General features: G+C 43.3%; 1 protein-coding gene across 1 annotated transcript; it reads right to left on the bottom strand.

Moving 5' to 3' along the window:
• Positions 1 to 1,659: 1,659 nt before the first annotated feature.
• Positions 1,660 to 12,146, bottom strand: SLC25A27 (solute carrier family 25, member 27). Its single transcript, XM_010282751.1, has 9 exons — positions 11,925 to 12,146; positions 10,239 to 10,430; positions 9,375 to 9,459; positions 7,178 to 7,300; positions 6,296 to 6,408; positions 4,474 to 4,558; positions 3,726 to 3,818; positions 3,086 to 3,188; positions 1,660 to 1,731 (listed from the first exon to the last, which is right to left on the bottom strand). Exons 1-9 carry the CDS (start codon positions 12,025 to 12,027, stop codon positions 1,660 to 1,662), a joined length of 969 nt encoding a protein of 322 aa, XP_010281053.1. The 5' UTR covers positions 12,028 to 12,146.
• Positions 12,147 to 27,270: the final 15,124 nt, after the last annotated feature.

The following is a 27,270-nucleotide window of genomic DNA, read 5'->3' as shown; positions in this document are numbered from 1 at the left end:
TTGCTACTCAAATTATTTATTTATATTTCAGTACAAAATACTAGGAATTGGCACTGTTGCGAATCTCTTGAGTGTTTCATGGTCAAAAAAAAAAGAGCTTTATTAAAACAGTTTTTCATTACAAGACTTCTAAAATTACTTTTTCTATCTCAATAGATCAGGTACTTCTGCATATCCAACATCCAGGTGATCTGAGTAACGGGATTGCAGGCAGCACCACTTGGGATGTAACCGAAGCAGCAGCTTTGACTGCTGGTTTATAATTGCTGGTGATGGTGTGCAAGAAGGAAAGATCTCAGATTAGTTTCTCAGGCTGACAACTAGAAAAATAACAATATTTATTCAAACAAAAACTTCTGACCCTCTAATAAGGATGATTTTTTTCCAAGCTGGAATCACACACCCAAATGCATGCAACCACGACAGATCTATAATACAAAAAAAAAAAGTACAAGTGCAAGCCAAGCTGACACCCAAAGTGTATTTAATCAGAAATTGGCACATTGAAGATACTAGTTGCAAAGACCAGTCTAGAAGAAATCCTGAGTATGTACTCAGAGAACTAAGTCTTGTACAGTCATTTCACTACTAATTACTGCTAAATCAAGGCCACCTTTGTTCCATCTACATTATGATTGCTTTTATACTGCATTTTTGCTATCTGATTGCCAAAGATAAGCCTAGTGACAAACAGCAGCAGTCCCCTTTCCTATGAAATCCGGAAAGCTTTAAGTTTTAAAAAAATAAATCACTCATATTTAAACATTTTGTGTTTTTGAAGAGAACATTATATTTCCACCCAGGTTTAAAATGGGCAGAGTGTGTATTTCCATGGAAAAGTGGTACCTTAATGACCCAGTTTGCTGTGTCAGCACTGAGGCTGTCAAAGAACAAGCAGTTCAGTTCAGTCCTATGGACAGTGTGTGTATTATTAGTCCTTCAAGAGGGACACAGTGAACTAGGCTTTTGATTTCCCAGGTAGAGAATTGCATTTCAGTCATGGATGTTACTCAAATGGCTGAGTGAAGAGGTCAGGCTGTCTCTGTGAAGTAAGAGGAACACAACCCCTTCCACCTTTTGTGTAAAGCAAATTTGAAATCAGGTAAACTGCTTTAATCTTTTTAAGTTACTAGCACTACAGGCTTGGTTTGCTGAAGCATCAAACTAATGAGAGGTAGTTCTTTATGTATGTGCAAATGTTATAACAAAAATTCCTAAATAATTTTGTAGACTGCTTAACCATAGAAGATGTTCAGTGCTGCATTGTTCAACCTGCTTTTGTCCTTAACAATAGGAACCATCTCTATTATCAAACAAGCAAACAGTATTATATTCTGCATGCTTGGTAGATTTTTTTTTTACCTCTGTTTACTATTTCAGAAAGCTGATGCTGGCTGCCAATTGAAGTATTATTGTGACAATTTTATCTTGTGGATGACTTCAAATTTCATATAGCAGTCTGACAAGCAAACAGTATCCTTAAGTCATGACTACTCCTAACCAGTAAGGACTGGATTTGGAGCAGCAACCTATCCGTGTGATCCTACCGCCAATCTCCTAAATGAGTTAGTTTCCTGTAGGGTCAGGATGCCTTGTGGAATGAGAATTCATCTTTCCAATTTTTCTTTGTTTTGTGAATATTGAAGTGGTTTCACGATTTTAAAAAGAACTAACTCCACAGATCCTTCTGATTTGTTCATACGTAAGCCAGAATACCAGTGACCAAGGAGCCTGTGAAAGCAAACACTGAAATTAGAGGCTTAAAACAGAAGTGACCCAATTAAAAAACCACACTAGATTAAACTGTCTTCTCTTAAAAATTGCATTCTTAAGCTCAATCTCATATTATGTCTTTCATACAAAAATCATAGCGTTGCATATGGTTAGGGCTACCCAGTCCTTCACAAAACACCTAAAACTTTATTTTTGAGCTTGCAAACGCATAAATGTTTGACCTGAAATGTTTCATGCTGGGGGGCTACTTCAGGCTGAATGATTTCAAAAAAATTTTTAAAGGGATTATATGGTTTTCCTTGCATAAAATTTGTATCCTGCACCCATTTAGTTGAGATTTTTTGTTGGCTTGTTTGTTGGCTTTTTTTGTTAGAGCAATAGATTGGTATTTGGCAAAAGGCTAATTGTGCCTAGGAAATACCTTTTGCTGCTCCTCTGAAACACCCATTAAACATTCCCAAAATTACAAGTCTTTGGGAAATCTAAGTTGGCATATGTTCCATGGAAGTTGCGAGTAGTAAACTCGCAAAGACCCCGTCGATACTGAATGTGCTGTGGCTCAGAGGACTGAGCAGAACCTTCCTGTAATTGCTTTTACAGAGGCTGCTGGACACTGTTGTGCTGTTAAATTAGAGAAGGAAGCCTTTTGCCTTCGATCATAGTGCTCAATCTGGTAATTTAAATAGTGTAAAGACCTTGAAGCCAGCTGGCAGAGTGTAGACGTAGCCATAATGTTAAATTCTTATAGACAAAAAAAAAAAAAAAAGGTAGTCACATCTGAATTTGCTATTGGGGATTGTCCCTAGCCCAAAATAACAGTATAGATCACTGAGTTCCAGTTCCCAGGCTCCAGCTGGGAACAGGAGCTACAACAGCTCCCTGTGCTGCTTGGCTTAATTGTATGGATGTAGATTTAACGGCCCAGCAGTATGCAGGCAACAGCCGCCAGCCTGAATACAAGAGGGGCAAAAGAGAGACCCAGGATGGAGGAGTAATAAAGCAATTCTTTTATCGGGGAGAAGGAGGAATGACAGTACAAGGGGTGCAAAGTGGGTCAAGGGTTGGGAGTAAGAAAGGAACGATGGAGATCTGGAGGGAGAGAGAAAGGAGGGAGCCTGAAATTATAAAAAGAGCAAGGAAAATCACTGGCAATTAAGCAGGACAGCATTCTCCAAATTAAAGAGGTGCAAGAGGTAGTATGGGGGAAGTGACACGGCATCCAATTATGCTAACTGCTGTTAAAACAAATAGACATAAACAGTTTTGAAAAAGTGTTGACACAGAAAGAACTCCTTACATTTTAATGCCACATTGTTCAATTGTCTTGTAAAGACAGTCAAAACGTACTTACCATTCGCATCCAGGTTGGTATAAAGCCTTTGTATAGAGACATAAACCCTTCACCCTGCACAGTTTGAATCAAGCAGTCCACGGAAGACTTATACAGCAGACCTCTAGCAATGTGCAAGAAGAAGAAATAGCGTTAGGATTACAAAGACACAATTTAAAAAAAAAACATCCCCACTGAAAAATAACCTGTATCTGATAATTTTGTTCAAGGAAGAGCTCTTTTGGAAGCTTACTGGAGTCTAATCAGAATGGAAACCTACTGGACTAACAGGGTGGCCATCACAACAATGCCCCTCAGACACTTCCTAAATCAGTAAAATGGTCGTCAAAAAGATCATAAAATCATAGAATAGTTTGGGTTGGAAGGGACCTTTAAAGGTCCCAATGAGCAGAGACATTTTCAACTAGATCAGGTTGCTCAGAGCCCCAACCAACCTGACCTCCAATGTTTCCAGGGCTGGGGCATCTACCACCTCTCTGGGCAACCTGGGCCAGGGTTTCACCACTCTCATGGTGAAAAATTTCTTCCTTATAAGAAGATGAAGAGCAAATTAGAAACCTAGCACTTCACTCCCAGTGAAATCAGTGAGACTCAGGGTTTCAATTTTCTACTGAAAAGTCGGTCTGCGAAGTGTCCGTACCTGCCTTGCTTATCTCTCGGCTGGTTCATTATCCGGGTTTTGACCACGTCAGCAGGAGTTCCCAGAACAGCGGCTACCAGGCCAGAACAGCAACTGTCAACAGCAACAGATACTTAAAAGAAGAAACTAAGATTTAGCATGATGATTTAAGCATCATGATTCCAGTTCTAATAATAGGGATATTAAAACAGTTATCATAAAATCATGAGTTATACCTCATAACATAAACTTGATTTGGGAGAAGGCTTGCTCAGGTGTTCTCCCAGCGTCAGCTGCCCTCACCTCTGTGTGCAGTTCTGAGGCAGGGATAAAGGACCCACAATAGACAATTGATGATACTGTTTATCTAAAGCAGATTTCTTCATAATTTAAGTGAAAGAGGTTGGTCTGCAGGGGTTATGTTGCTCATCCTTACTCTTTGCCAAAATTAAAACTAAATTGGATAAAATAGTAGCGATACTAGAAAAGTGAAAATTCCTGTGTTCTCACAGATGAGAGCAAAGGTGTTTAAATGCATCAGCAAGGCACTTCTAGTGAGGGCAGTTTTGTAGCAATGGTTGCATCCTTTCTCTTGTGTCTTTTGTACAATGACATCCTCTCGGGCCAAAAAAAAAAAAAAAAGCATTTTAGCAGCAGTATCATGGCCAAAGACTAGGGGCTTCTGCTGGCCCAGAGAGGTCATGCAGATTCAGACAGCGAGGCTGGAAATACTGCGCAGCAGAAAAGGGGTAATTGGGGAATACGGCACCTGGAAATACTGTGAGTCACACTGTTGTCCACAAGCGGCGTGTTCAGAAGCAAAAAGTGTTTCACTGAGTCATAAGTGGTCAGGTCTGCAAAGAGGATAATGAGAAAAATCATCATTGTCAGAAGTAAATGTTGTTTCATTACTGACATAGGATGGAGGCTTGGCAAGACCTAAATTTGCAGTGCAGCTCCTTCCATTGGCACAGCTAGCATTCTGCCCCCAGTTTCTGAAGACGGTTGTAGGATCTAAGTCCTGTCATTAGGCATGTGAGTACATGCTCCCTTTCACTAGTGTCTTCTCTGATGTACCCTAAAAATGATAAAATGCATCCCGAATGGAAAATCCTGCAAAATCACTCATTAACCAAACTCAGAAGTGTCACAATAAGAACAGTTCTACCTCTCCCACGTCTGTGCAAATGTTATAAAAATGTTAGAAACATTAGACAGAAAAAGTAGATGATGTTACGGAAGTTCTATCATGTTTATCTGAAAGCAGACATGAGTTATGGCATCTGGGGATCTGAATGAAAGGCAGGGATCTGAAAGTTAACAGCAGATCTGGGTTACATTTCCAGTGTCCTGACCCAAAAACTTAAGAGCTCAGCCTACTAACCAGGATGACCCTCCCAGCTCTTTGTAGTGATTTACAGCCCAAACGTACCCAGTGGAGATCATTTTCCACTTGTAAAAGAGTTTGCTTGTTTAAGTTTACATGCCAGACTGCACATTAATGTTGTATATGGAGACATACCTTAATTAACAGTCATTCTATACCACTCATTTAACAGCTCCTGCTGCAAACATTATCCATCCAGTGATTCCTTTGCGGCTGCTTAGCAAGGTGTAAGCTTGCACCACCTCTCATTTTCTACCTTCAAAGATATTTTTTGATCATGCTGCTAACATAACCCAGTGCTGAATGACCTACAAATTAGTAGCCATCATGCCAAAGAAAATCAAGTGTCCAAAAGAAAAAAATTGCCAAGGCAATGCTATAATATGTGCCAAGCACAGAGCAAGTATTTATGGTGGGAACTCGGCAGGCAGTGTCTTTCACTGCCAAAGACATCTCCCTGCTTACTTTACAAACAGAACCTGAGGAAGGAGAGCAAAGACCATCCAACATATCCTAGCAGTTTTGCAGAGACACAGGAAAGCTCTATCTATATGTGGGAAGTGTGAGTGCTTCTTGGATAAGCCAAGCATTCAGGCCGCCATTTCACCCTATAACCCACAGTACCTCCCTGGACTACACTGCAGGTGTACTTGTCTGCAGCTCCATCATACCGTGTCTGGGCTGTGGACCTTGTTGATCTGGATACTGACCCATGGACTGTCTCTCTAGCTCAACCTTGGACCTGTTTTATCACCACGGACCTGCCAGTGATCACTGGGCTGACTCTGACCCTCACCAGCCCTGATGCTGGCTTGGCCTCAGACCTGCCTCATCACTACACACTTTCTTGAGGATCTGGACCTTGGTGAAACCTGACTTCCTTTGTTGTCTTCTGCCCCATTCTTAGGGTCTTGCTTAGGCATCAGGGGGCTGGGTTGTGGCTGGCGATGTCCCTGCTCTGCTCTCTGCGGGACCCCCTCAGTTCCCAGCTCAGCATCCCTCAGGCTCAGGCACAGACAGTGATTTTTAAGCAACTTGATTTTGACAAGAACAAAACGCTCAAGGCAGAAGTCACCTGCAGTGCGCTTCAAACAGGTCACCAGTGTAGATAACCAAGAGACAAAGACCAGGGGAGTAGCTGACGTCTCCTTTCTTAAAGCTTACATGCAGCCTTAAGCGCTGCAGACCAATTTATGAAATTTACCTCCCATGTTCACCAGGGCAGCTCTCTGGACATTTGGCACCCATCCAGCCCAAAGGCCCCGTATTCCTCCTTCGGACAGGATCTTCATAAATGCATGGTGCACTCCTCGAAACCTGAAATAAATAAGCAGCTAGTAGGTAGAGAGCCCAGCGATGGAGAAATCTTTGCATATTCCAGCCCTTTGCTTTGCTAGATCCTCACACAGGAACCATAGTTTATACCTGCAAGGATCTGGCCCTCCAGATCCATTTTTTTGATCCGTTTCTGGATCCATCTTTGACTTTCATACCGCAGTATTTTACCAGACATACCGATTTCCCTGCTAAGCAGCAATCTGGTTGCTAACGACAGACGACCCTTTGATCCCACAGCTGGGTTGCAATACTAAATGTACAAGACACCAAACAATGCCAGGAGTTCTGGATGCAATGAGCTGTGTGTCCTGGTATCTGCAGGAGGGTCTTGAGCCCTGCTGTCTGCAGGCGACCCAGCCATTCTCTATGCCTGTGTATCCTGTATGAGCCATTTCCCCCATTCTTTCTTCCAGCTTCCCGTCTTCAGAAAGCACCCTTCCCTCCCCCGGCAGAGTGCTGGCATGGACACGCTGCACATGTAGGATGCGCGATGGTTTGTGGTCTCTGGGACCCATACATCAGAATAAGGAAGGCGAGTATAAATGGAATATGGAGGAAGCCTTGGATCTTCCACCCTCTCCACTGCCTGGAGCACTCAGAGCCATTGCGTGCCTCCCAGGCACTGCTCTTCCCCCGAAAGGGCTCCCAGCAGCTGAGGGGAGGAGGTGGCAGAAAACAGACACAATGACACCCTGGGCCAAAGAGTAATCATTAACAGGAAAAACCACCAGCTTCGAGAGGAACTGACCGTAACGGCTTTCCTTCCAGCTTCCTTTTTCCTTCCATCTGCATCTGCACCTTCACCAAGTCAGTCGGGCTGGCAAAAAACTGTCCAATGGCACCTGCAGACATGCCTCCAACTACAGCTTTCCTGCCAAACGGGAAAAAAAATGTGCTCCAGAATACACTGAAAATCTTCACAAATTGCAGTGCTTGAGCTGAAGAGTTCAGCAGCACGACCCACATGAAACAAGTGTAAATGGTTATTCCTTATACTAACAGCCAAAGTTAAGGTAGTAACTGTGGTGACTGCAGGTAGTTAAGGTAGTCAATAATACTTATGTCAATTTTAAGAAAGCATTAAAGAACTTACCTGGGGAAAAAAAATCAAGTTATTATAGATAACCAAGATGCTCTGCTTCCTCTCCAGGTTACATTATGGTCCCCGTGTAAGGTTTACAGGGAGGATGGCAAGGTACACAGGTAAGGGATGGTGCTCCATATATTATAATAACTGAATGTCAATCTAAAACTTTAAACTGCTTGCTGATATGTAAAACTTTTCTTTATATTCCATTGCTGCTAGATGAGTTGCATTAATTTTTTGGTTCGACTAATTTTAGTAGAACCAGAAATTTCAGTATTATCCTTAGTTCTCTCTTCCCATAGTGTCAGGCATGACAAATATTTTGTATTAAATTTTATAAATCCCATCCTAGAAATAGTTACATTTTGGATCCAAGATTTGATTTTGGAATAAAATACTTGGTTGGATATGATACTGTATATGATTATAAAAGTACATTACTGACATTTTAACAATCAGAATTTGACAATCAGAAATTACCAAATTTTGCAAAATTTACACAGAAATCTGCTTCATTCCCCACAGGCTAAGTGTTAATTCTGTGGCTATATACTGCTTGCATTGTCAAAAAAGGGACTGAGTGAGATTTAACTGTTGCTGAATTCAACTTCCAAAACACTTTGGGTTTGCTCTTTATAGGGATCATTTGCCTCCTAGGGAAGGATGCACAGATTTAACTTAGGCTGACATCTGCCATAAACACAGGAACAAAATAGTGTCTTTTCCTTCACAGTCTGCCTCTTCAGTAGCCAGGAAATTTCCATTTCTTGGGCTAAAATACACCACTAGAATCAGCAAACCTGCCTGTTCTTACAGTCCCCATTAATCCAATGGCATAATAATTTCTTACCCAGGCAGTATGGCGAGCAGCAAAACAGCAAAGTGTTGCCATACTGCTGCTGGACAACATGTAACAGGACCCACCCCTCCAACAGCTGGCAATCTGACATGTACCACTCCTCACTTCTTTTCTGCAAAGCTCCAGAGGATATTTGCCATGTACATAGTACCTTTGGAAATGTGTCCTCACACTTCACAGAATCACAGAATCATTAAGGTTGGAAAAGACCTTCAAGATCATCAAGTCCAACCATCAACCCAACACCACCAAGCCCCCTAAACCATGTCCTGAAGTGCCACGTGCACACGTTTTTTGAACACTTCCAATGATGGTGACTCCACCACCTCCCCGGACAGCCCGTTCCAATGCTTGACCAAAGCAACAAAGCATAGCTTCATGTGGAGCTAATCGAGGTCCCGGGTGACCTTGGAGCTGAGCAGAGCACAAACTGCCAGTCCAGTTTGGCTCAGCTGAACCTCTGCTGTAGCATTAGCCACGGTTACTCATGCTGGTGTCAGGTTTGTGCAATAGCTCACAGCTTCTCCAACAGCCCAGCTGTATGGTCAGCCACGACTCACCTGCACTTCCCAACATCCCCCAGCCCACACGGAAATAAAAGAGCTGCCACTACATCACAGACCTTGAGTCATGGGAAAGCTGTCCTGCCTCCATTCTCATCCAGGCTAATTCCTGCCAGCCCAGGACAGCTGCTCCTATCGATGTGGTTTATCATGTTTCTCCCTCTCTTTAGTAGAGCATCCTTATTAAAGTAATCATGGTCCTAGTTAAGCCTCTCAGAAGCTTATTTCAATATTTCTTAGTCCTGTTGCCAGCTGAGTGAAAAGATACTGCCCTGAAACTAAAACCAGAAAGTCTGTATCAGTGCTTAAACCCCTACTTTATATTTACCCTCTTTAGGGTAGGCGAGCTATGAGGAAAAGACAGCTTTTAGGGCTTCAGGACTCCTACAGTAAGGACAATCCCCAAACAGGCAAAAGCACAAATATGCAACATTACCAGAAAGGAAAGCTTTCATCCTCAGACCTGCCAAGCACGGAGTCACGGAGATGTTCGTACGCAACCATCCGAACACCAGAATACACTGTAGAAAACAAAAGGAGGAGATGATTCTTGCGTCTGCCATTTCTGGAGGTCACACTGTGAGAGAGAGGTCAAGAGATTGGTTTGTAAAACTCTCCAGAGCTTGCCTGGGTCAGCTGGTCACTGCTCTCACATTTGTGATGAAAATGGAGAAAGCGAGGGGGCTGCCTGGTAGCAGTGCTAGAGCCAGAATTTTTTAGCATCAGAGAGTCTCTCTGGCTGAGCCATACGTCTGCCAGGAGGCAGCATGGCTTATGCCCACACGCTAAGGAGACGCAACCACGTTGCCTCCCTCTCAGCTGGTGCCAAGCACAAAAACTCCCACAAGTGCTTTTGAGGTTTGTTGCTGTCACCGTATTTCCAAATAAAACACAGAAGGCTGTTACCTGTGGCCAAACCACTAATGCATTTCTTCATCCTAGGGCTTGCAACCTTATCTTTTTTTCCAAGCCTGTCCCCACTTCCCTCAAATAAAATATGTTTATTGTTCTGAGGACTCTTAAGTGCCTGCTTGTGCTGAAGGCCTTCCTGCAAAGATGAAAGGGAAGTTGTATTTTGTTTTCCCAGAAGCCAGATTAAGGCTGTGAAGGAACAGGCAAGAGAGGGAAGAGAGGATATTCAGCCAGAATCCCATATATTTCAAAGTGAGATTGCAGGGTAGACTGAAGAAATCCTCGCAGATATATTTAAAATACAAAAAGGTATGGCAAGCTCACACCAAAAGGGTGTTGGCCACAGAAGGCAAGACCCAAACTTGTCCCGTCATGAGCAGATAATCACCTATGTGGCGGTAGACAGCTGGCGTGGCTCCTTGCCAGAGCTTTCGTAAGCCCTCCTCTTGCACGATGCCAGCTGCAGTGCGCAGCATGCCACGGTAAGGGACTGCCTGGCCGGCAGCAGCTCCACTGCGATGAACTGCAGCTTCGCCTTGGACCTGCAGTCGAGTTTTTGTAAGATCCAGGGGAAATGTCACTGAAAAGAAAAATCAGGGAACAAACGTGACTACAGATGCAGCTGTGGGGAGACCTACCATGCTGGTAACATCTGCACCACAATCCCCTCCGCCAGGCAGCCAAGGGCACTGTGCAAGCACCAGCAGGCAGGGCAGCAGGGACCATACCCAGCGGGGATGCAGGCAATTCGTGGAGAACAGCAGATTCACGTCCAGATCTGTTAAAAGGTGGCTCTGGGCATGAGTAACCAAAATACATTGCAAACACCAAGTCTTTCTCCCTTGTTTCTTTTGCAGATTTGTTATGCAGTACGCATACTTTCCAAGAGACTCTGGATTAAAAATCCTGTTCCAGTTACTCCCCCTGAATAAAGATCAGTCAAATCTCTTGTGGAGCGTGTGGCCTCTCCAATTCTGTCCAGGGAAGTGGCAGCACATGTTACAGTCAGGAACAACCCCACAGTGGCCATTGTAATGCAGACACACATGCAGGTGAGCATCTATCATATGAACCACCCTAAAACATGCTGCTTCTCTGATGCAGACACAAAATCATGTTTAGCCTGTTACTTCTCTCACTGAAATAACTGTTGGCCAGGGAAAGTGGCCCAACTCGATCTCAGCTTCCCAGGGCTGCTCCTGGAACAGTGTGGGTACATATTTGCTGCCCATAATTTCAGTTCCAGGCCAGGAGTGTCTCACTGGGTGATGGACCTTTCCAGCCTGTTTCAGGTGGCGAATGCCCAGGAGCAGGGGTTGTCCTTGGTTTAATACCTCTGCGACACACCATGCTACAGGGTTCTTCCAGAGCAGGACTCGGAGGCACTAGGGGAACACAGTCACCGTTCAAAGCCTCAGCAGATGTACACACTATTTGTGCGTTAAGTTTGGTATTCATGTTTAAAGATTAGCAAAGATTGAGAAGTTACAAATCATTAGAGCAGTGCAACAGATTTGCCTGTAAAAGCTTGTAGAAATTATATAGACTATGCAGAGAAATATTCCAAATAAGTTACTGTTCACAAAGTAGTGCTATGCGGGTGCCAGGGTGCTTCTTGCCCGCATTTCAGGAAGCAGTTTATTATACTCCATTTTTACAGACATCTCTGTTGTAACCAGAAACGTAAGATTCAATTTTTCTTTGATTAACGTGCATTAACTATGAAAAGCAAATTCCTGAAGAAGTCAGCCCCTTGCTACTAACTTAGGCAAGAAATCCAGCAAGCGCAAAGCTTAAATTAGTCACAACTGCTCTGTGTTAATGACTGCAGCCCTTCAGTTTCGGAGGCAAAGATAGAACCCTCCCTCCAGCCACAGTCAGGTGGCATAAAACACTTGTGAGGCTGAAATTATTGAAAAGTCATGACAAGCAGACTGGAACGAACAGATTTGCTGGAGCGGAAAACCCAAGAGCGAACACCAAGAAACGAGGCTTCTGGGGATGGAAGTTCCCCCTGCCCCCCGTAAGTAAATTTTGACCCCCTTCCCTCTCAGAAAATCACGGTGAGTTGTACCTAGTTCTGCCACAGCCGCTGCAGAGGCTGACAGAGCGAATTTGCTGGCTCGGGGCCATCTCTCTGGAAGAGGTAAGCTCTTCTCTTCTTCTGCAGGTGACATCTAGCGTCTAACATGAAAGAAGGCTAACCAGCCACCCTGCGAGGGTCTGGAGCAAAAGCAGACCCTAGCTCAGCTCTGTTCTGGGTCGTTTAGGAGACAAATTGCTGAAGGTCATGTTTCTCCAATGCCAGCGCCAGGAACCGCAGCAGCCCCAGTGCTTCCCACAGAGCTGCAAGGTCCTTGTGCAGTGACACAAGAGACTCCTGCGCAACAGACTCCTGGGAAATGTAGTCTGTCACCAACGCTACCCTCTGCCAGGAAACCGGCAGCGCAGGTACAGTCACAAGCACAATTTTGCCTATTATCTACATTAAAAAAAAGTATCATTAATGAGACCTTAGGACTATGAGAACACATGTGGGGTCTGTTTGCTTTATGGGGTGCTATCATTGATGGCAGTGCCTCGGGAGCCCCAAACTGCATCCCCATGTCAAACAGCTGTGTAGGCATCCGAGACAGAGAACTGATCCAGATCTGGCTGAAGGAAAGCTGCATGCCGAGCTGGAGTGCTTGTAGCAATTCACGTCTCCTGGGGATTAGGCACAAAGGCAATGCAGTTTGAGCAAGGGGTATGCAAACCTGGGAACACAAGCCAATCTCTGCCCAAAGCCCCATATGTGAAAAATTTAAAGCTTTTCCTGGCTGAATGCTGAAGCCCTGTTAGTTGTGAGCCAGTCCTAATTGCTCTTAAATTAATGTAGACAAATTTAAGTTCTCATCATGAAAAAAATGATAAGGCATGAGCTGTTCAAGAGAAGCTTTTCATTTATCATTAAGGCTAAGCTGAATCACTAAGTTAATCATTAGCCATTAATCACTAATCCTCATGCTGGGAATCCGAGGATTTTTTAGGTCACAGAAATTTACCCCAGAACACCTCCCCACACTCCTGTCTGACTGCCTGACATTTTGGTGTGCAGTCTGTGTCAACAGACAAATGAAGGGAGCATTGCAGGTGAAATATTCAACTAAAATCAGATGAATTTATCTCATCAGTCACCAGTAATCAGTATTAAATTGGATCCTTCATTTGGGTTAGAATTCATTACAATTCATGCAGTGATAAAACAAATTACCAACAAAATCCTGATTAAAATGGGAAGAAGGCATATTGCAATTTAATGCAAACATGCTTGGCCGCACTGAGGGTACGAGTGGTTCACAGCCTTATTTTAGACAGTTTATGCAATCTGCTGTTGTCACTTTTTTGCCCCCCTCCATAGCTATTCTCTGTGCTTGGGTCAGCTTGTGCCACTAGATATCAGCCTCTATATCATCAATTCGTAAATTAGTTTGGAGAGGACCTCTAGAGGTCATATAGTACAATCCTCTGCTCAGAACAGGAGTTGCTTCAGAGTTACATCAGCTTGCCCAGGGTCTTGTTTGGTCACCTTCTGAAAACCTCCAAGGATGGGGATTTCACAGCCACTGCCTGCTCCGGTGCTTAACCACTTCATGAACATTTTTTCCTTACATTCAGTCAGAATTTCCCATGTTGCATCTTATGTTCATTGCCTCTCATCCTTTAGATGTACACCTCTGGAGACAGTCTCACTCTGTCTTCTCTATAACGATGCTTTAGGAAGTGGAAAACAACTTGATCCCTCCTTAAAATAAACCCCATAACATTGCAGCATCCTATGGAGACAACAGCTCTCCGTAGTCATTTTTAGTCTGGGGAAATAAGTTCTTTTTTTAAACCAGACTGATTTGGGGATGGTGGTGAGAAAGAATTTTCTCTTCCCACAGGATCTTTGGAATGAGCCTGACCTGGAGACAGATGCTTGCGTGGACAGCTCTGTGATTTGTGGAGCAGAGAAGGGCCAGTGCTCTTGGAGGTCCATCAAACAGCTGGAGTTTTTATATCCCCAAATCCTGAGGGAGACAGCTCCAGCAGAGAGGACCCCTCCTATTTATTTATTTCAGTTTTCAGTGAGACAGCATTTTCTGGTTTCTGTCCAAAGCCAGTTTGATCAAAGGCTGCATATGCAGGGAGGGAGTGCGGACTTGAGATGCAATGGAAACACAGCAGCAGGGTCTGGGAGGGCTGTGCGCTGCCAGAGAAAGGCAGCCACAGCGCCCCGGTCCTCTCACCTGCTTCCATCAGTGGTCACTCTGTTAGTTTACACTGGAAAGACCATTAACTATTATCTGCCCAGGACTAGGACCTAGTCTGAAGAAAGCTTGTTAGTGACCATCACACCATCGCACTGGTTGTGTCCTCCTCACAATAGTGCCTTGCAGTAGTGTCTTGTGTCCTTCACCAAATAGTGCCCCAGAAGCAGAAGCTAAATAACAGCAAACAAAATGTCCAAAACAAACCCAAAAGCCTTTAATGAATGTCTTCACAGAGGGTTGAGGGCTTGTTTTACCTGATACATAGATCACTTTAAACTTACTACTCAGGCTGTGTGTATAATGAAAATATACTCCAATATTACAAGGCCTTTAGCTCTCTCAGCACTTTACCCCTATGTAGGAAAAGAAAGAATTTAATGGATAAACTAAAACCAGGAAATAAACCTAGAAAGAGCTGTGATAGCTAAACATGGAAGTGTAGTAATCAGAGTTAAAAGTGACTTATCTGTTTCTTCCAGACAGTTTGCAAAGTGGAGATCCACATCCTACTTGTCACATTTGACATATTTGGGTTTGTTCTTCTGCACCTATGACCAATGTAGGTAAAATCCCAATGTATTTCAGCATGACTGTTTCATGAAGGCCATAAATCTGGTTTTCACAGCTCTTAACCTTCTACTATAAATCAGGTGTATTTCTGCTGTGCTACTTTTACTGTACTGTCTGTCTGCACGGGTACAAAGGTTCCTGTCTGTGCACCTATTCCTGTATAGGAAGGGACTTAAACTGTATTTGTACAAAGCACTTTTAATGCAATCATCATGTTCATAAAAAATGGTGTACAGATTGTGCACTGTACAAATGGTGTGGTGTGCCCATGATATGATGTCACAAAATATGGTAGCAATGAATTATATCCTTCTCCTACTAAAATACATAAAGCTGGTGAGTGGATAAGGCCTCTGGGTTAGTAACTATTGAAATATTATAAAAATATACATGAGGACAAGTTCAAGCACAGTCCAGGTATATCTCTAACACCAGTGTGGTTTTATTCTGGTTGGATTTGGGAGCATAGATACGAAGAGGATGGGACAGAACTAAGTAGGATTTCGGAAGAAGGACATGGGGAAACAGTTTTGGGAGCAGAGACAGAAAGGCTGAGACTGATTAAAAAGGAAGTGCATGGGTGAAGGTAGTATTTGAATTAAGGGAGAATTGTAAGATGTGAGGTACATATGGATGCTTGTCTATGAATCAAATGGATGAAGAGCAAGAAAGGCTGAGCTTGGTTCAACCAAGGAGTCTGGGCCTGAGGATCAGGTCCTGGGACTGAGCAGAAGAGATTTGGACAAAAGGCCAGAGCAAAACAAGACAAAATCACAAAAAAACACCAGCTGAGGTTGGAAGGTCCCTGGAGACTAGCTAGTCCAAAACCCTGCTCAAAGCAGGGTCACCTAGAGCAGGCTCTCAGGACTGTGTCCAGCTGGGTTTCAAATGTCTCCCAGGACTCCCCAGCCTCTCTGGGCAACCTGTTCCAGTGTCTGATCACCATCACGATTAAAAAAAAAAAAATTAAGTGGAATTTTCTGTATTTATTTGTGCCCACTGCCCTTTGCCCTTTCACTGGGGACCATTGAAAAGAGTCCGGCTCCATCTCTTTGCACCCTGCCTCCAGGTGTTCATACACACTGCTAAGATCCCCCTGAGCCTTCTCTTCTCGAGGCTGAACTGTCCTCACTCTCTCAGCCTCTCCCCAAATGACAGATGCTCCAGCCCCTTCTTGGCACTTCACTGGGCTCACTCCAGTCTGTCTACATCTTTCTTGCACTGGGGAGCCTAGAACTGGACCCAGGACTCTAAATGGATCTCTCTAGCACTGAGCAGAGGGAGATCATCTCCCTTGTCCTGCTGGCAATGCTTTTCCTAATGCAGCCCAGGGTGCTATCAAGTGCAAAGGCCCCTTTCTGACTCATCTTCAACATGGTGTCCACCAGGACCCCAGATCTGCAAGGCTGCTTTCCACCCAGGTGGCTGCCAGCCTGTACTGGTACATGGGGTTGTTCCTACCCAGGGGCAGGAATCGGCATTTCCCTTTGCTGAACTTCATGAAGTCACTTTTTTGCCAAGAGAGGTTAGACCAGATGATCCTTGCAGCCCCTTCCAACCCGGTGTTCTATGATTCTGTAAGTCCCTGTTTACCCATTTCTCCAGCCTATTGGGGTTCCTCTGAATGGCAGCACACTCCTCTGGTCAATCAACTGGCTTTGTATTGTCTTCAGACTTGCTGAGGGTGTGCGGGGGTAGGCTGTGAGAGCACTTCCGAGGGTTTTTTAATACTTTGTGAAATCTGTACATGATTTTGGTGTGCCACTTCCACACACACAAAGAAACCAGTCTGTTGTCTCTGAAATCTTGCCTTCTGACATTGCAGTGATATTATAGTGGCCACCAGCAGGTCTTGAATTGTCAGTTCAACTTCCAAAGCCTTTCTCCGCTCCTCAGACAATGGACACATTTAGTCTTTAATGAGATGATCTCAGACAGGTGAGAGATACCTTACTGCTTCAGGTGATGCCTGCAGGAGTTTCTTGCCATCCGCCTTGCTCAAAGCTAAATGTCTGCAAATCACAACTTCTCTGCTTTGTAATCTTGATATTGCCAAAAAATATGTTTTTTAACTGAAGAAAGCGACGCACTGTTTCACCACAGTGTCCTCGGCTGCTTGGGTGGCCTTCCAGCAACTGGTGCGAAGTTCAAGGATTTGTCACAGCGACATCTGAGTTTTGCAAGCAGTGGAGTTGGTCCTTGTCCCAGAGCGGAGGAGAATTGGCTCTAACTTTTCCAAAACAACAGCTTGTCCCCTGGGCTGCTTGGTGCTTTGGCATCTTGTCTCCATGGCAGTGATCAGCTGGCAAGACTGATAAAAGAGGCCCTATTCATTGACTGGGGTACTCCCGGCCAGCGCGGCCGTGCAGGGCGCTGCGGCAGGCGGAGCAGCTGCTGCGGCAGGCAGCGAAGAGGCAAAATGGCTCTTGCTCTCCTCTTGGCAGCAATCCTGGGACTTCTTATTGTCAAGGCTGTTTTGTTTCAGCTGAGAAACCCGAGCTCCCCTCCTTGCATCAAGAGCTGGATCCCTTGGTTTGGAGCTGCGTTTCAGTTCGGGAAGGCTCCTCTGGAGTTTATAGAGCAAGCTAGAAGCAAGGTAATGGCTGTGGTGGCGTGCCTGCTCGTGGGTGCATGCTCAGGGTGGCTGCCTGCACGGGGAGAGGCAAGAAGAAACTTCTGCATTAAGTTTGCCCCTTTCCTGTCACATTTTATAACGTCAGGAGCATTTAGATGGTGAAGGATCAGCTTTGTACCAGTAACATTGCTAAGTTGTGGATCTGTGATCTGTGCTGTGATCATCCTGCTTGGACCTGCCCTCTGCTGTTTTCCTTTTGCAGTCTGCTATGTGTTAATCTTGGTTTCAGGTAATGTGGAAAGCCCTGTGCCAGCTGCTGGGACCAGGAGACTAATTATTTGCATGCCTGAAGTTAGGTGAGATTTCTGAGTACCAGCCGGTGTCCCTCAAGATTCAAGAGAGACACAGGCATGCTTGGCAGGCAACTTTTTCCATCCTAAAAAACTGACCAAAGACAGGTGTGAAGATTTACCCTGTGGACATGCCTTTCTTTCTCTACGTCTGTCTGATAGAGCCTAAATTATTAATTTAGATTAGATGCTTAATTTCTAGGCAGCTAATATTAACTGACATAAACCCCAGTTTCCCGTTTTCATTCAGTGATGATATCACATGCTACTGCAATATAGTCAGCCTCACGTGTTCAGTACTGAAGGATCATGCAGCCCACTACTTGCAAAGCTAGCTAAAAATGAAACCACCGTAACCTCCTGAAATTTGAAAAAAAAATTAGTAAGTACTGGATGTTTAAAATTTGCTTTCTCTATTAGAGAAAACTATTAGATTTCATATTTGCATGTACTTCTTTGCAGCCATGGTTGTTAGAAACTGATAGTGTTAAATGAAAACAGAGGTTCAAGTATAATCAGCTGAAGTGTGAGGCGTAAGAACATGAAGAGCTGTCAGTCGTGTATTAAAACACATGGGGTGCACCATAGAGTGAGCTCATATGTATGATCTGGAGTTCTTTGGCTTCTTTGAGCTTAGCAGGCTGGTTTTAACCTATATTACTATGTCTTTCCTGTATCTTTCATCTATGCATACCACGATCAGTTATTTGTTCATTCATCCTAGGGCAGAAGTGTAGGACTGGAAGAAAACTCATTCCAGTACATTCTCCTACCATTTCAGAAAGCATGCTATATATTCCTTTAAACAAACGCATCAAGCCTCACTTAAAAAAAACCCAGTCATAATATTTCTTTGAATCTTCTGATATGAGGTTGTTAGTGAACCTCCTTGTTCTAATGAAAACAAATCCTGGTGGCAGCCAGCTTAAAGCAGCCTGCCAAGCTGTCCTTTCCAGTGCAATCCATTTTGGGGACAGACGTTTCACCATGACTTAAACTTGCTTTAGTTGCTTTTTTTCTCAGGAAGCTTTTACTAAAATCTCTTAGACGAAATTTTAAAACAAACCTGACAGAAGAGTCCTTTCTGGGGGTTCATTCACAGATTGAATGAGCAAAACTTTTACATACTAAAGAATGTATTGAAGTACAAATGCAAACTTAGAGGCTCTGGGTCCATTAATTTTGATGTTCATTTGCCTGGAGACCCTTTAGGCCACTGGTGGTGCTATGGCAGCTGCTGACACATCTGAACACACCGTAAGCACCTGAAGGACTTTATAAACCCCAGGTTTTGTCAGGACAGAAACTAGAACAAGAAACACTGTCAACGGTAAAAAAACTCAAAATAAGGTAAAGAAGAAAGAGAAGTCTTTCTTACATATCTCCCCTTTACTGTGTGCTTGCAGATAGGACCTTTCCTTTGACTTTTTTCTTAGTCCAGCAACGCAGCGTCCTTATGAGTTGTGACCTCTCCCTGTGGTCCCCCTGGGCCCAGAGGGACCTTTCCATCCATCACCCCAGGCTGGCTGCCTGCCTGCAGCACTGTTGGCCGGCAATCTCCCTGTCCCCAGGGAGGGCTCCTCTCTTGCTCTCCCCTTCCTCCCCTTAAACACCCCAGGCACGTCTCCCTGCCTTCCCACCTCCCACACTGGCACGATGTGCTGAGGCCAGGAAAGATAAGCTTTTTCCTGCCTGCTCCCTTTTAAAGGAGTAAGCACTGTAGCATAGTACAGCCAAGTAAAACAGGTGCTGCTGCCAAAAGGGTCATTAACAGGCATTACAAGGGTTGCAAAATACATCTGCAATAATTCCAAGCTCCTTTGTATTACCAGAACAGGGTTAAGTGTCCTTAGTATGAGCAAGCTGCCCTCGTAAAAGTTAGTGCAGAAACAGGCTCTAGGAAGTGTGAAACCTCTTCAGCTCCATAGGATCACTTTCGGGGGAGACTTTTGCAATTAGAAAATTCCTCCCCTGGATTAATCCTTCAGTCTGTCAAAGTGACTTTTCTTTTTCTTCCTTAAAGAGTTAGCTTTCTGTGTATATCCCTCACTGCTTTTTCCCTCAAGCCCTGGAGTAGCACACCAGGCTTCCACTGCTTCCAGCCTGCACTTTGCTTGAAGTTCGCTGCTTCTGTTTTCCTCCCACAGAAGAAGATGTGGGCTGGAAGAATTGTCTGGTTTTCCCCTTGTGTCATCAGTGGGTCTAAGAAAAGAAAGACCCCCTACGCTAACAAAATGTTTAATCTCTGGTCTAATAAAAGATACCACCTCTAAAGCTGCCTGGTTAGTTAAAGCAGTTTTGCAGGTGGTCTGGGATGGGCAGAGTGGGTAACCAGAGCCACCACACAACATAAAATACAGGTAGAGCTGCTTAATGAGGGCTTCAAAGGATGTGATTCCTCACTTTGCCTGGCAAACATGATAAGAGTTAATAAGGAATTTCAAATGCTTCTCATCAGTTTGCTAATTAAGCTAAGAATAAAAGTTCTGTTAAACCCATGAGATTGTTCTGCATTGTTGTATGGACCTGTGGATCCATACATCACTCTCGGTGTGTTTGCGTTTGGGACGTGGTGCCGTGTCTCAGGACTCAGCTAGATGCCTCTCAGCCTTGTTCCCTGTGTGTGGTTGCGTGAAGGATGGTTCACTGCATTACATGGCAAGGGACACGCATTCTGCATGCGGTTTGGTGGAGGAGAAACAGGCTGGAGAAGAGGACAAGACTTCTGGTGGAGAGTTTCTGAAGACAGTGTCCACAGCTGAGTTACTAATGGTCTGTGACCCTGGTACCATGCACAGAAAACCGAAATGCTAAAGTCCCTGAGATAGAGAGGAGACATGGCATTGAACCTGTGTGCATGTGCGTGCCAAGGGAGAAGAAACCAGCCCTGTGCACCTAGCTCCCAACATGAGTCTTGACACAACTTGCAGCTGTCTCAGCCCAGAGTGGTTGCTCCCTGCCTGGCATTCTTTCCCTGATTTCCTTCCTTTGGGATTTTGGAGATCATCCTTCTGAAGTTTTTATTCCTCTAGAGTTACTTCCATGTGAGGTCCGATCTACCTCTCATCATGGCACTGCTGTTTTATGTGGTGTTTCCCCGTCCTTGGGAAAGAAAGAGCTTTCGTAAGTGAAAGTAGCTTCCTAGGCCCTGAATCCTAACAGGGTTTTATTTTGCTTTCTCTATCTCTCTATGTCATCAGGCCTCCTTAAACACTGTGTCAGACAGAGCAGTAAACTGGGACGCAGTGTTGGCAGGCAATGCCCATGCTTGGTTGGTACCCACCCAGAACACATTGATGGTAAATGCAGAACTGCTTAACATCTTGTTCCAGTAGCTGATTTCATGACATTAGAACATCGGCATAATTATACCCCATGAAAAGTCTGTTTATTCAGGTGTCTGTCGCGAATAGCAGCTATTAGTAGATGCTCAGTAACAGGGTGTAAGGAGCACACCCAGATGAGAGTACGCTGCCTTCTGCTTTTCCTTCCCAGCTTCTGGCTGTCAACAGTTCAGGGACTTCCTAGGCTGGAATTTGCATCCGGAGGATCTGACTATTGTAGCCTAATCCCTTTTTTTACCCTGTGTGTAATTTTGGCTTCCACAGCATCCCATGGTAATGAATCTGTAATTTAACTATGAACCGTATAAAGAAAGCTGGTTTCAAATAGGTGCCCATTAACCTTTACATTATGAGAAACTGGGAATAATTCTTCTCTTTTCACCTTTACTGGGATGTTAAGTCCACTTAGTCTCCTTTTATTGAAACTTCCATTCATACTTGCCATCCTTTCACCTTTTCTAGCTCAGTATATCCTGCTGAGATGAAATGGGCAGAGACACACAGTAAAGTGAATGTGTAAGCACAGGATGGGTTTAGATATTTGCTGTCCTTTCTCTGCTCCTTTCCTAGCAAGATGAGAGCTCTAAACTAATTATTAGCACTTGTATAATAGATCTCGGGGTCATTTCAGAATGTGATTCTTCCAGGCTGCCGCCTTCTGTGATGTTTCTAGCTTTTCTCATAGTCTAGACTCCCAAATGACTCCAGATTATGCGCAAACTTTTAATTCCTTCTTCTAAGGAATGAATTAGGAATAATTTAAGAATTATTTGAGAATTTAAGAATTGAAGGCCACACATCCACATGTCTTCCTAAAAGCTGTATTGGGCTCTTCTTCAGTACATCCTATTTATCCACTACTAATTCTGGTCTTTGATAATGCTTGTAAAAATTTGCTGAGTACTGGAACGGACTCTTTGAGGCTTCCCAGGTCCTCCTTCAGGAGCCCTTTAGAAAAGCACCATGTTGCCTGTCTGTCTGCCTGTCGCTGAGAGTGATTTCACAGATCACGGTAGGTAGTTCTGCAACTTCATATTTTGATCCCTCTAGAGTTTTGAACTGAAATCTTTATGACCGTTTTACCTAGCACTTGTTTAAGTCTATTCTACTTAATACTTCCTGGTCTCCATTCATCACTCAGAGTCAAGGGCTCCAGAGTGGGACTTGTCTTAACTGATGTAATTGCTAGCTCAGATTTCTTCCCCACTTGGTTTCTTTACACCTTGAGCGTTTATCAGGCTCAGCAACATACTGGGAGACTTCCTGCAGCCGGTATGTTTGGAAAAGTCGTTATTATTGGGGGTAGGGATTGCCATTAGCATCTTGATTCTCAAAACTTTTTTAGTATTTTAGTTTTACATTTAATTTATCAGATATCATATTTATTTGTAATTTCCTGTTTGGACACAAAATTCTGCTTTCTGAAAGATGTGTCTTTGCATATCCACCATCACTGTGCTGTTCAGCGAAGCTGACTTGTTCTGGAGGTCCTTTATGGAGCTTTTTTATTTTAAATTTTTTTAATTGGTTTAATTTTAATTATTCTAAATAAATAAAGAATAATTATTCTTTATTAGTAATTATTAATTATTTTATTAGTAATTATTATTCATTAGTAAATGGGATGAGATCTACAAACAGATTGTTTGTGTAGGTGTTTACAAGTAAGGAAGAGATCCAGGCTTTACTGATGGTCAGTGGACACGCAGTCAGTCCTGTCAGTGGAGTCTAAGAGCAGTTCAGCTCACCTTCGTAAATAGAGGTGTGTAGTACTCCTCAGAGGAATAATTTTTTAGGCTTCCTTAACTACATAGACTCAATCTCTGTTGTCTATAATGGGAGCTTAGGCATCTTGCTCGCATGTATTCATCTACAGTAAAGTGTTTCAATCTTTAATTGATTGCGACCTTAATTGAATAACTAAGTTTTATTGCAGATTGCTGTTAGTTCAAATTTTATTTTATTTTTGAATTAGTTTAAGTACATTTTAATGTTAATTTAAAATTTTAAAAATCTGATTTTAAAACAAACACTGTATAAACTCACTGTTTTTTATCCAGCCTGATGATGAGGACCTGCTGTTATCCAGAAAAATCCAACCTTAGCAATTTAGCTATTACTAAAACAATATTTTTTTTATTATCACCCAGAGAGTTTAAACAGTCATTCTTTCTTTAATAATTTACAGTTGAAGGACACAATCAAAATTCAATTGATGTCAAGAGGAATCTTTTCCTTGGCTTCAAAGAGCTTTTGATGAAGCAGGCTTTACAATACAGACACAGACAACAAAAGAAATGGTTAAAGTCAATGGCATAAGCCGTGTGAGCAAGGTGGATGCAAGACTTTTCAGCACTCCAACAGAAAACTTTTTCTCACCCTTGTCAGCAATGTAACAGACCACCTGTGTCTGTGATTCTGTAACCTGGAAAAGACAATGAGGTTCCTTGATGTGTCTAGAGACTTTAGGAAACCCTCAAACCTTTCCATATGTACAGTAACTTGCCAAAAGAAGGTGGTGTGCATGTCAATGTAAATGCTGGGCTTTTGATTTCCAAGGCTTTTGCAAGTAAGCAGAAAATGCCTTCACTAAAAAAAGATGCTAAAGATGCTTCATTTCCTAGTTTTGATTTTTCTGCCTAAATCTGACAACCAGTAGGTACTGCACATTTGTTTGCTAGTTTAGAGTATCTACAAATACCAGTGATCTTTTTAATACTGTGGGAATTCTGAAAACTGAAAGTTTTGAGAGGGGTCTAGGATATTAGATTAAGGGAAAACAAAAAAATTATTTATGGTATCAAAACTTTCCCTGAATATAAGTCTCAACAAAGTTATTAGCTATTTTGATATTAATCTTTAAACACCTGCCCAAGAAAGAGATTGTTGGTATTAGCAGAACTTTTAAACTAGAAAATAATTTAAAAAAAACATTAAAAGGATGCAGGAATGGGGAGTTTTTGTTAAAAAAAATGTAGACTGAAATAGGTAGGATTATGGATTTTTACATTGTGGGTACTTTGCTATAGCAGCCAAGAGATGCAGTAGATAATCCATCACTTGGGTTCTTTAAATCCAGGTAGGTTGTATTTCTTGAACTGTAATGTAATTCAAATATAAAATATTTATCTCGGACAAGGAATCTCCTCTACTCTGCAAGAGGTCAGGCAGGCTCCTGTGACGTTCCCTTCTGGCCTGTAAGTGTACAAGTCTTGGTCTGATTCATGTTCATCTTGGTGCACTTCTGAGCCATGAGGTACAGAGAGCAGGAAGGACCAGGTCCTCCCTCCTGACCTCTCGGCAGTACTGAAGTCCTGTTGAGATCCCCGCCAAATGTGTTAACAATACAGTAATATGAAATCTCTGTTTGTTCCAGCATGGGCCTGTATTCACAATATTCGCTCTCGGAAAACGGTTTACTTTTGTGACTGAGGAAGAAGGGACTGAAGCATTTTTTAAATCTAAAGACTTAAATTTTGAACAGGCAGTACAACAAGCCGTCGAGAATGCAGGTAAATGAGACCTAGCTCTTTTTTAATGAAAATCAAATATAGTTGCCCAGGAACATTAAAGTCCATTGGCTTTTTGATCATGCCGTAAATACTTATCTTAACCCATGACTGTGCTACGAAATGAAGGCAAAATGAAATTTCTTCATGTGGATCCAGCACTGTAAGCCTGCAAGGTCATTTGGATTCAGACTTAAGGGATCCAAGGTTTCTGAACTGGGACTGTTATTACTTTTATCATCAGGTAACCCCAGTTTGAGATCAGGTCCTTTTCTGTGGCTAGACACTCTACCTATGTGTACCAGGTTTGGAGCAATAGTACATTGTCCTATCCCTTAATATGAAAAATCAGCTTGTAGCAATAATTAGTTGTTACCCTGCAGTACAACAGTCATTAGAAAGGGATGAGTTATATATCCCATCCGCAGTGGCATGCTCCATCAGCTCATGTGCTTATCCACATGGAATCTCACAGACAGGAATTCTTCAAGTAGTTTGGCAATTTTGGACTGTGAAATGAGAGAGAAGCAAGTTGGCAGAGAGGTTAAATCCCAGAATCACAGAATCCCTGTGGCTGGAAGGCGCTGCTGGAGATCACCTAGTCCAAGCCCCTGCTCAGAGCAATATCAGCGATAGCAGGTTGCTCAGGGCTGTGTCCTGTTTGGTTTTGAGTATCTCCAATGACCGATACTCCACAACCTCTCTGGGCAACCTATTCCCATTTGACCATCTTCACAATAAAAACTTTCCTATGTCTCAGTGGAATCTCCTGTGTTCCCCTTTATGCCCATTGTCTCCCACCATGAGAAGAACCTGACCCCACCATCTTTATTCCCACCACTAGATATTTAGCCACACTGTTAAGATCGGCCTGAGCCTTCTCTTCTCCAGGCTGAACTGTCCCAGCTCTCTCAGCCTCTCCTGATATGACTAAGACAATGTACTATAGCAGGAAGATCCAAACTATTCTTTCTTGGATTAATTTATTTTTCATTTCAGTCAGTTTTTGGAGCGTGTGCACATCTCTCTACCTCCACACAGAAGCTGGGCAGAAATCTCTAGATTGTTGATTCTGGCACTGAAGCTTCATGAGGCAGGAAGATGTTACTGGCAGAAGCAGAGGGCTCACCAAAATCTTTGCAGGGTTAGAAGGAAGCTTTCTGGGGATTTCACTCTAGGAAAATGAGGGTTAAGGCATTTAAATCAGAGTCACAAGTTATGTGTAAAAATTTTCGCTCTATCCTTCAGTGAATATCTACTTTCCAAAATGTTTCTGTTTCTTTTTGTATTTAGTTTCTGTCCCTGCAGAAGTATTTTATCAGAACCATGGTAACCTCTACAGCATGATAAAGGGAAAAATGGGTCCTTCTAATCTGCACATGTTCACGGGCACTTTGTGTAAGGAACTACATGAGCACATGGCACACCTGGGCACGGAGGGCACAGGCGACCTCAATGACCTGGTAAGGTAAGGGAATTTTGCAGCACATCTGTAACACATGTGTATCCTATATATGGGAGCAGAGATGTTACTGTAAAGTAGGTGGAGCTCAGGCTCTCAAGTCTTAGAAAAACTGTGTCAGGATATTCGTCACTGCTTCAGTTTCAGGTGGCTCACAGAGAGGACAGGGTTTCATCTAAAGGTGTTTCTCCCAGCTAGGAGAAACATCTGAATCACCTATTTGGAAGAAAAAAGAAAACAGCATCTTCCAACAAACCCTGTTTCCCAAAAGATGGGATAAAATCTTCACATGTTTATAAAGAACTTCTGAACAGACAAAATGCTTGATCTTCAGCACGATGAAAACTTTCCCTGCATGTTTTGAGCCAAATCTAGCCCAAAACTTAAATAAGACCTCTGCAATTGACTTTGCTGCCAGAACTTCATCCTTCATGTAAAAAAAAAAAATCCCTTTACTGACAGTTTCATGTGACGACAACAACAGAGCTTTTAACTCCTACTTCTTCCTGATATCTGGGACAACAACTGTATCTTGCCTGTCCATCAGGACTACAAGTTGAATATTGCCTTTGGCTTGAACTTATTTCTAAGACCTCACATCACAGAATCACAGAATCATTAAGGTTGGAAAAGACCTTTAAGATCAGGCCCAGCCACCAACCCGACACCACCATGCCCACTAAACCATGTCCTGAAGGGCCATGTCTGCACATTTTTTGAACGCCTCCAGTGATGGTGACTCCACCACCTCCCTGGGCAGCCTGTTCCAATGCTTGACCACTCTCTCCATAAAGACATTTTCCCTAATATCCAGTCTAAACCTCCCCTGGTGCAACTTGAGGCAATTTCACTCTATTGCTAGTTACTTATTACACCTCACCACAACCCTCTTTCAAGTAGTTGTAGAGACCGATAAGGTTCCCCTCACTCTCCTCCAGACTGAACAACCCCAGTTCCCTCAGATGCTCCTCATCAGACTTGTGCTCTAGACCCTTCATGAGCTTCATTGCCCTTCTTTGGACACGCTCCAGCACCTCAATGTTTAGGTTGTCTTTTGCTGACTTTTTCTGTGTAAGAGATCTAAGATACAGCCTTTTACTGCAGCTAAAACACTGAGCACCTGTAACTTCAATTACTGCAATTTGGATTAACTGGGGAAAAATGTGGGGGAAAGGGGCTTTGAAACCTCACAGCCCTCAGTCCTACCAGTCTCAATAATGAGGTGCAAACCCCCACATCCCATGGTGTTCTGTCGCGACGGAGGGAAGACATGGGCACTCGATGCGAGTGATCAGCAAGCTTCATTTATTCAGTG

Source organism: Phaethon lepturus, unplaced genomic scaffold (assembly GCF_000687285.1).
Source record: "Phaethon lepturus isolate BGI_N335 unplaced genomic scaffold, ASM68728v1 scaffold7322, whole genome shotgun sequence".
Lineage (NCBI taxonomy): Eukaryota > Metazoa > Chordata > Aves > Phaethontiformes > Phaethontidae > Phaethon > Phaethon lepturus.
Note: the sequence above shows the minus strand (reverse complement) of the source record. Positions and strands in the feature narration are given on the sequence as shown.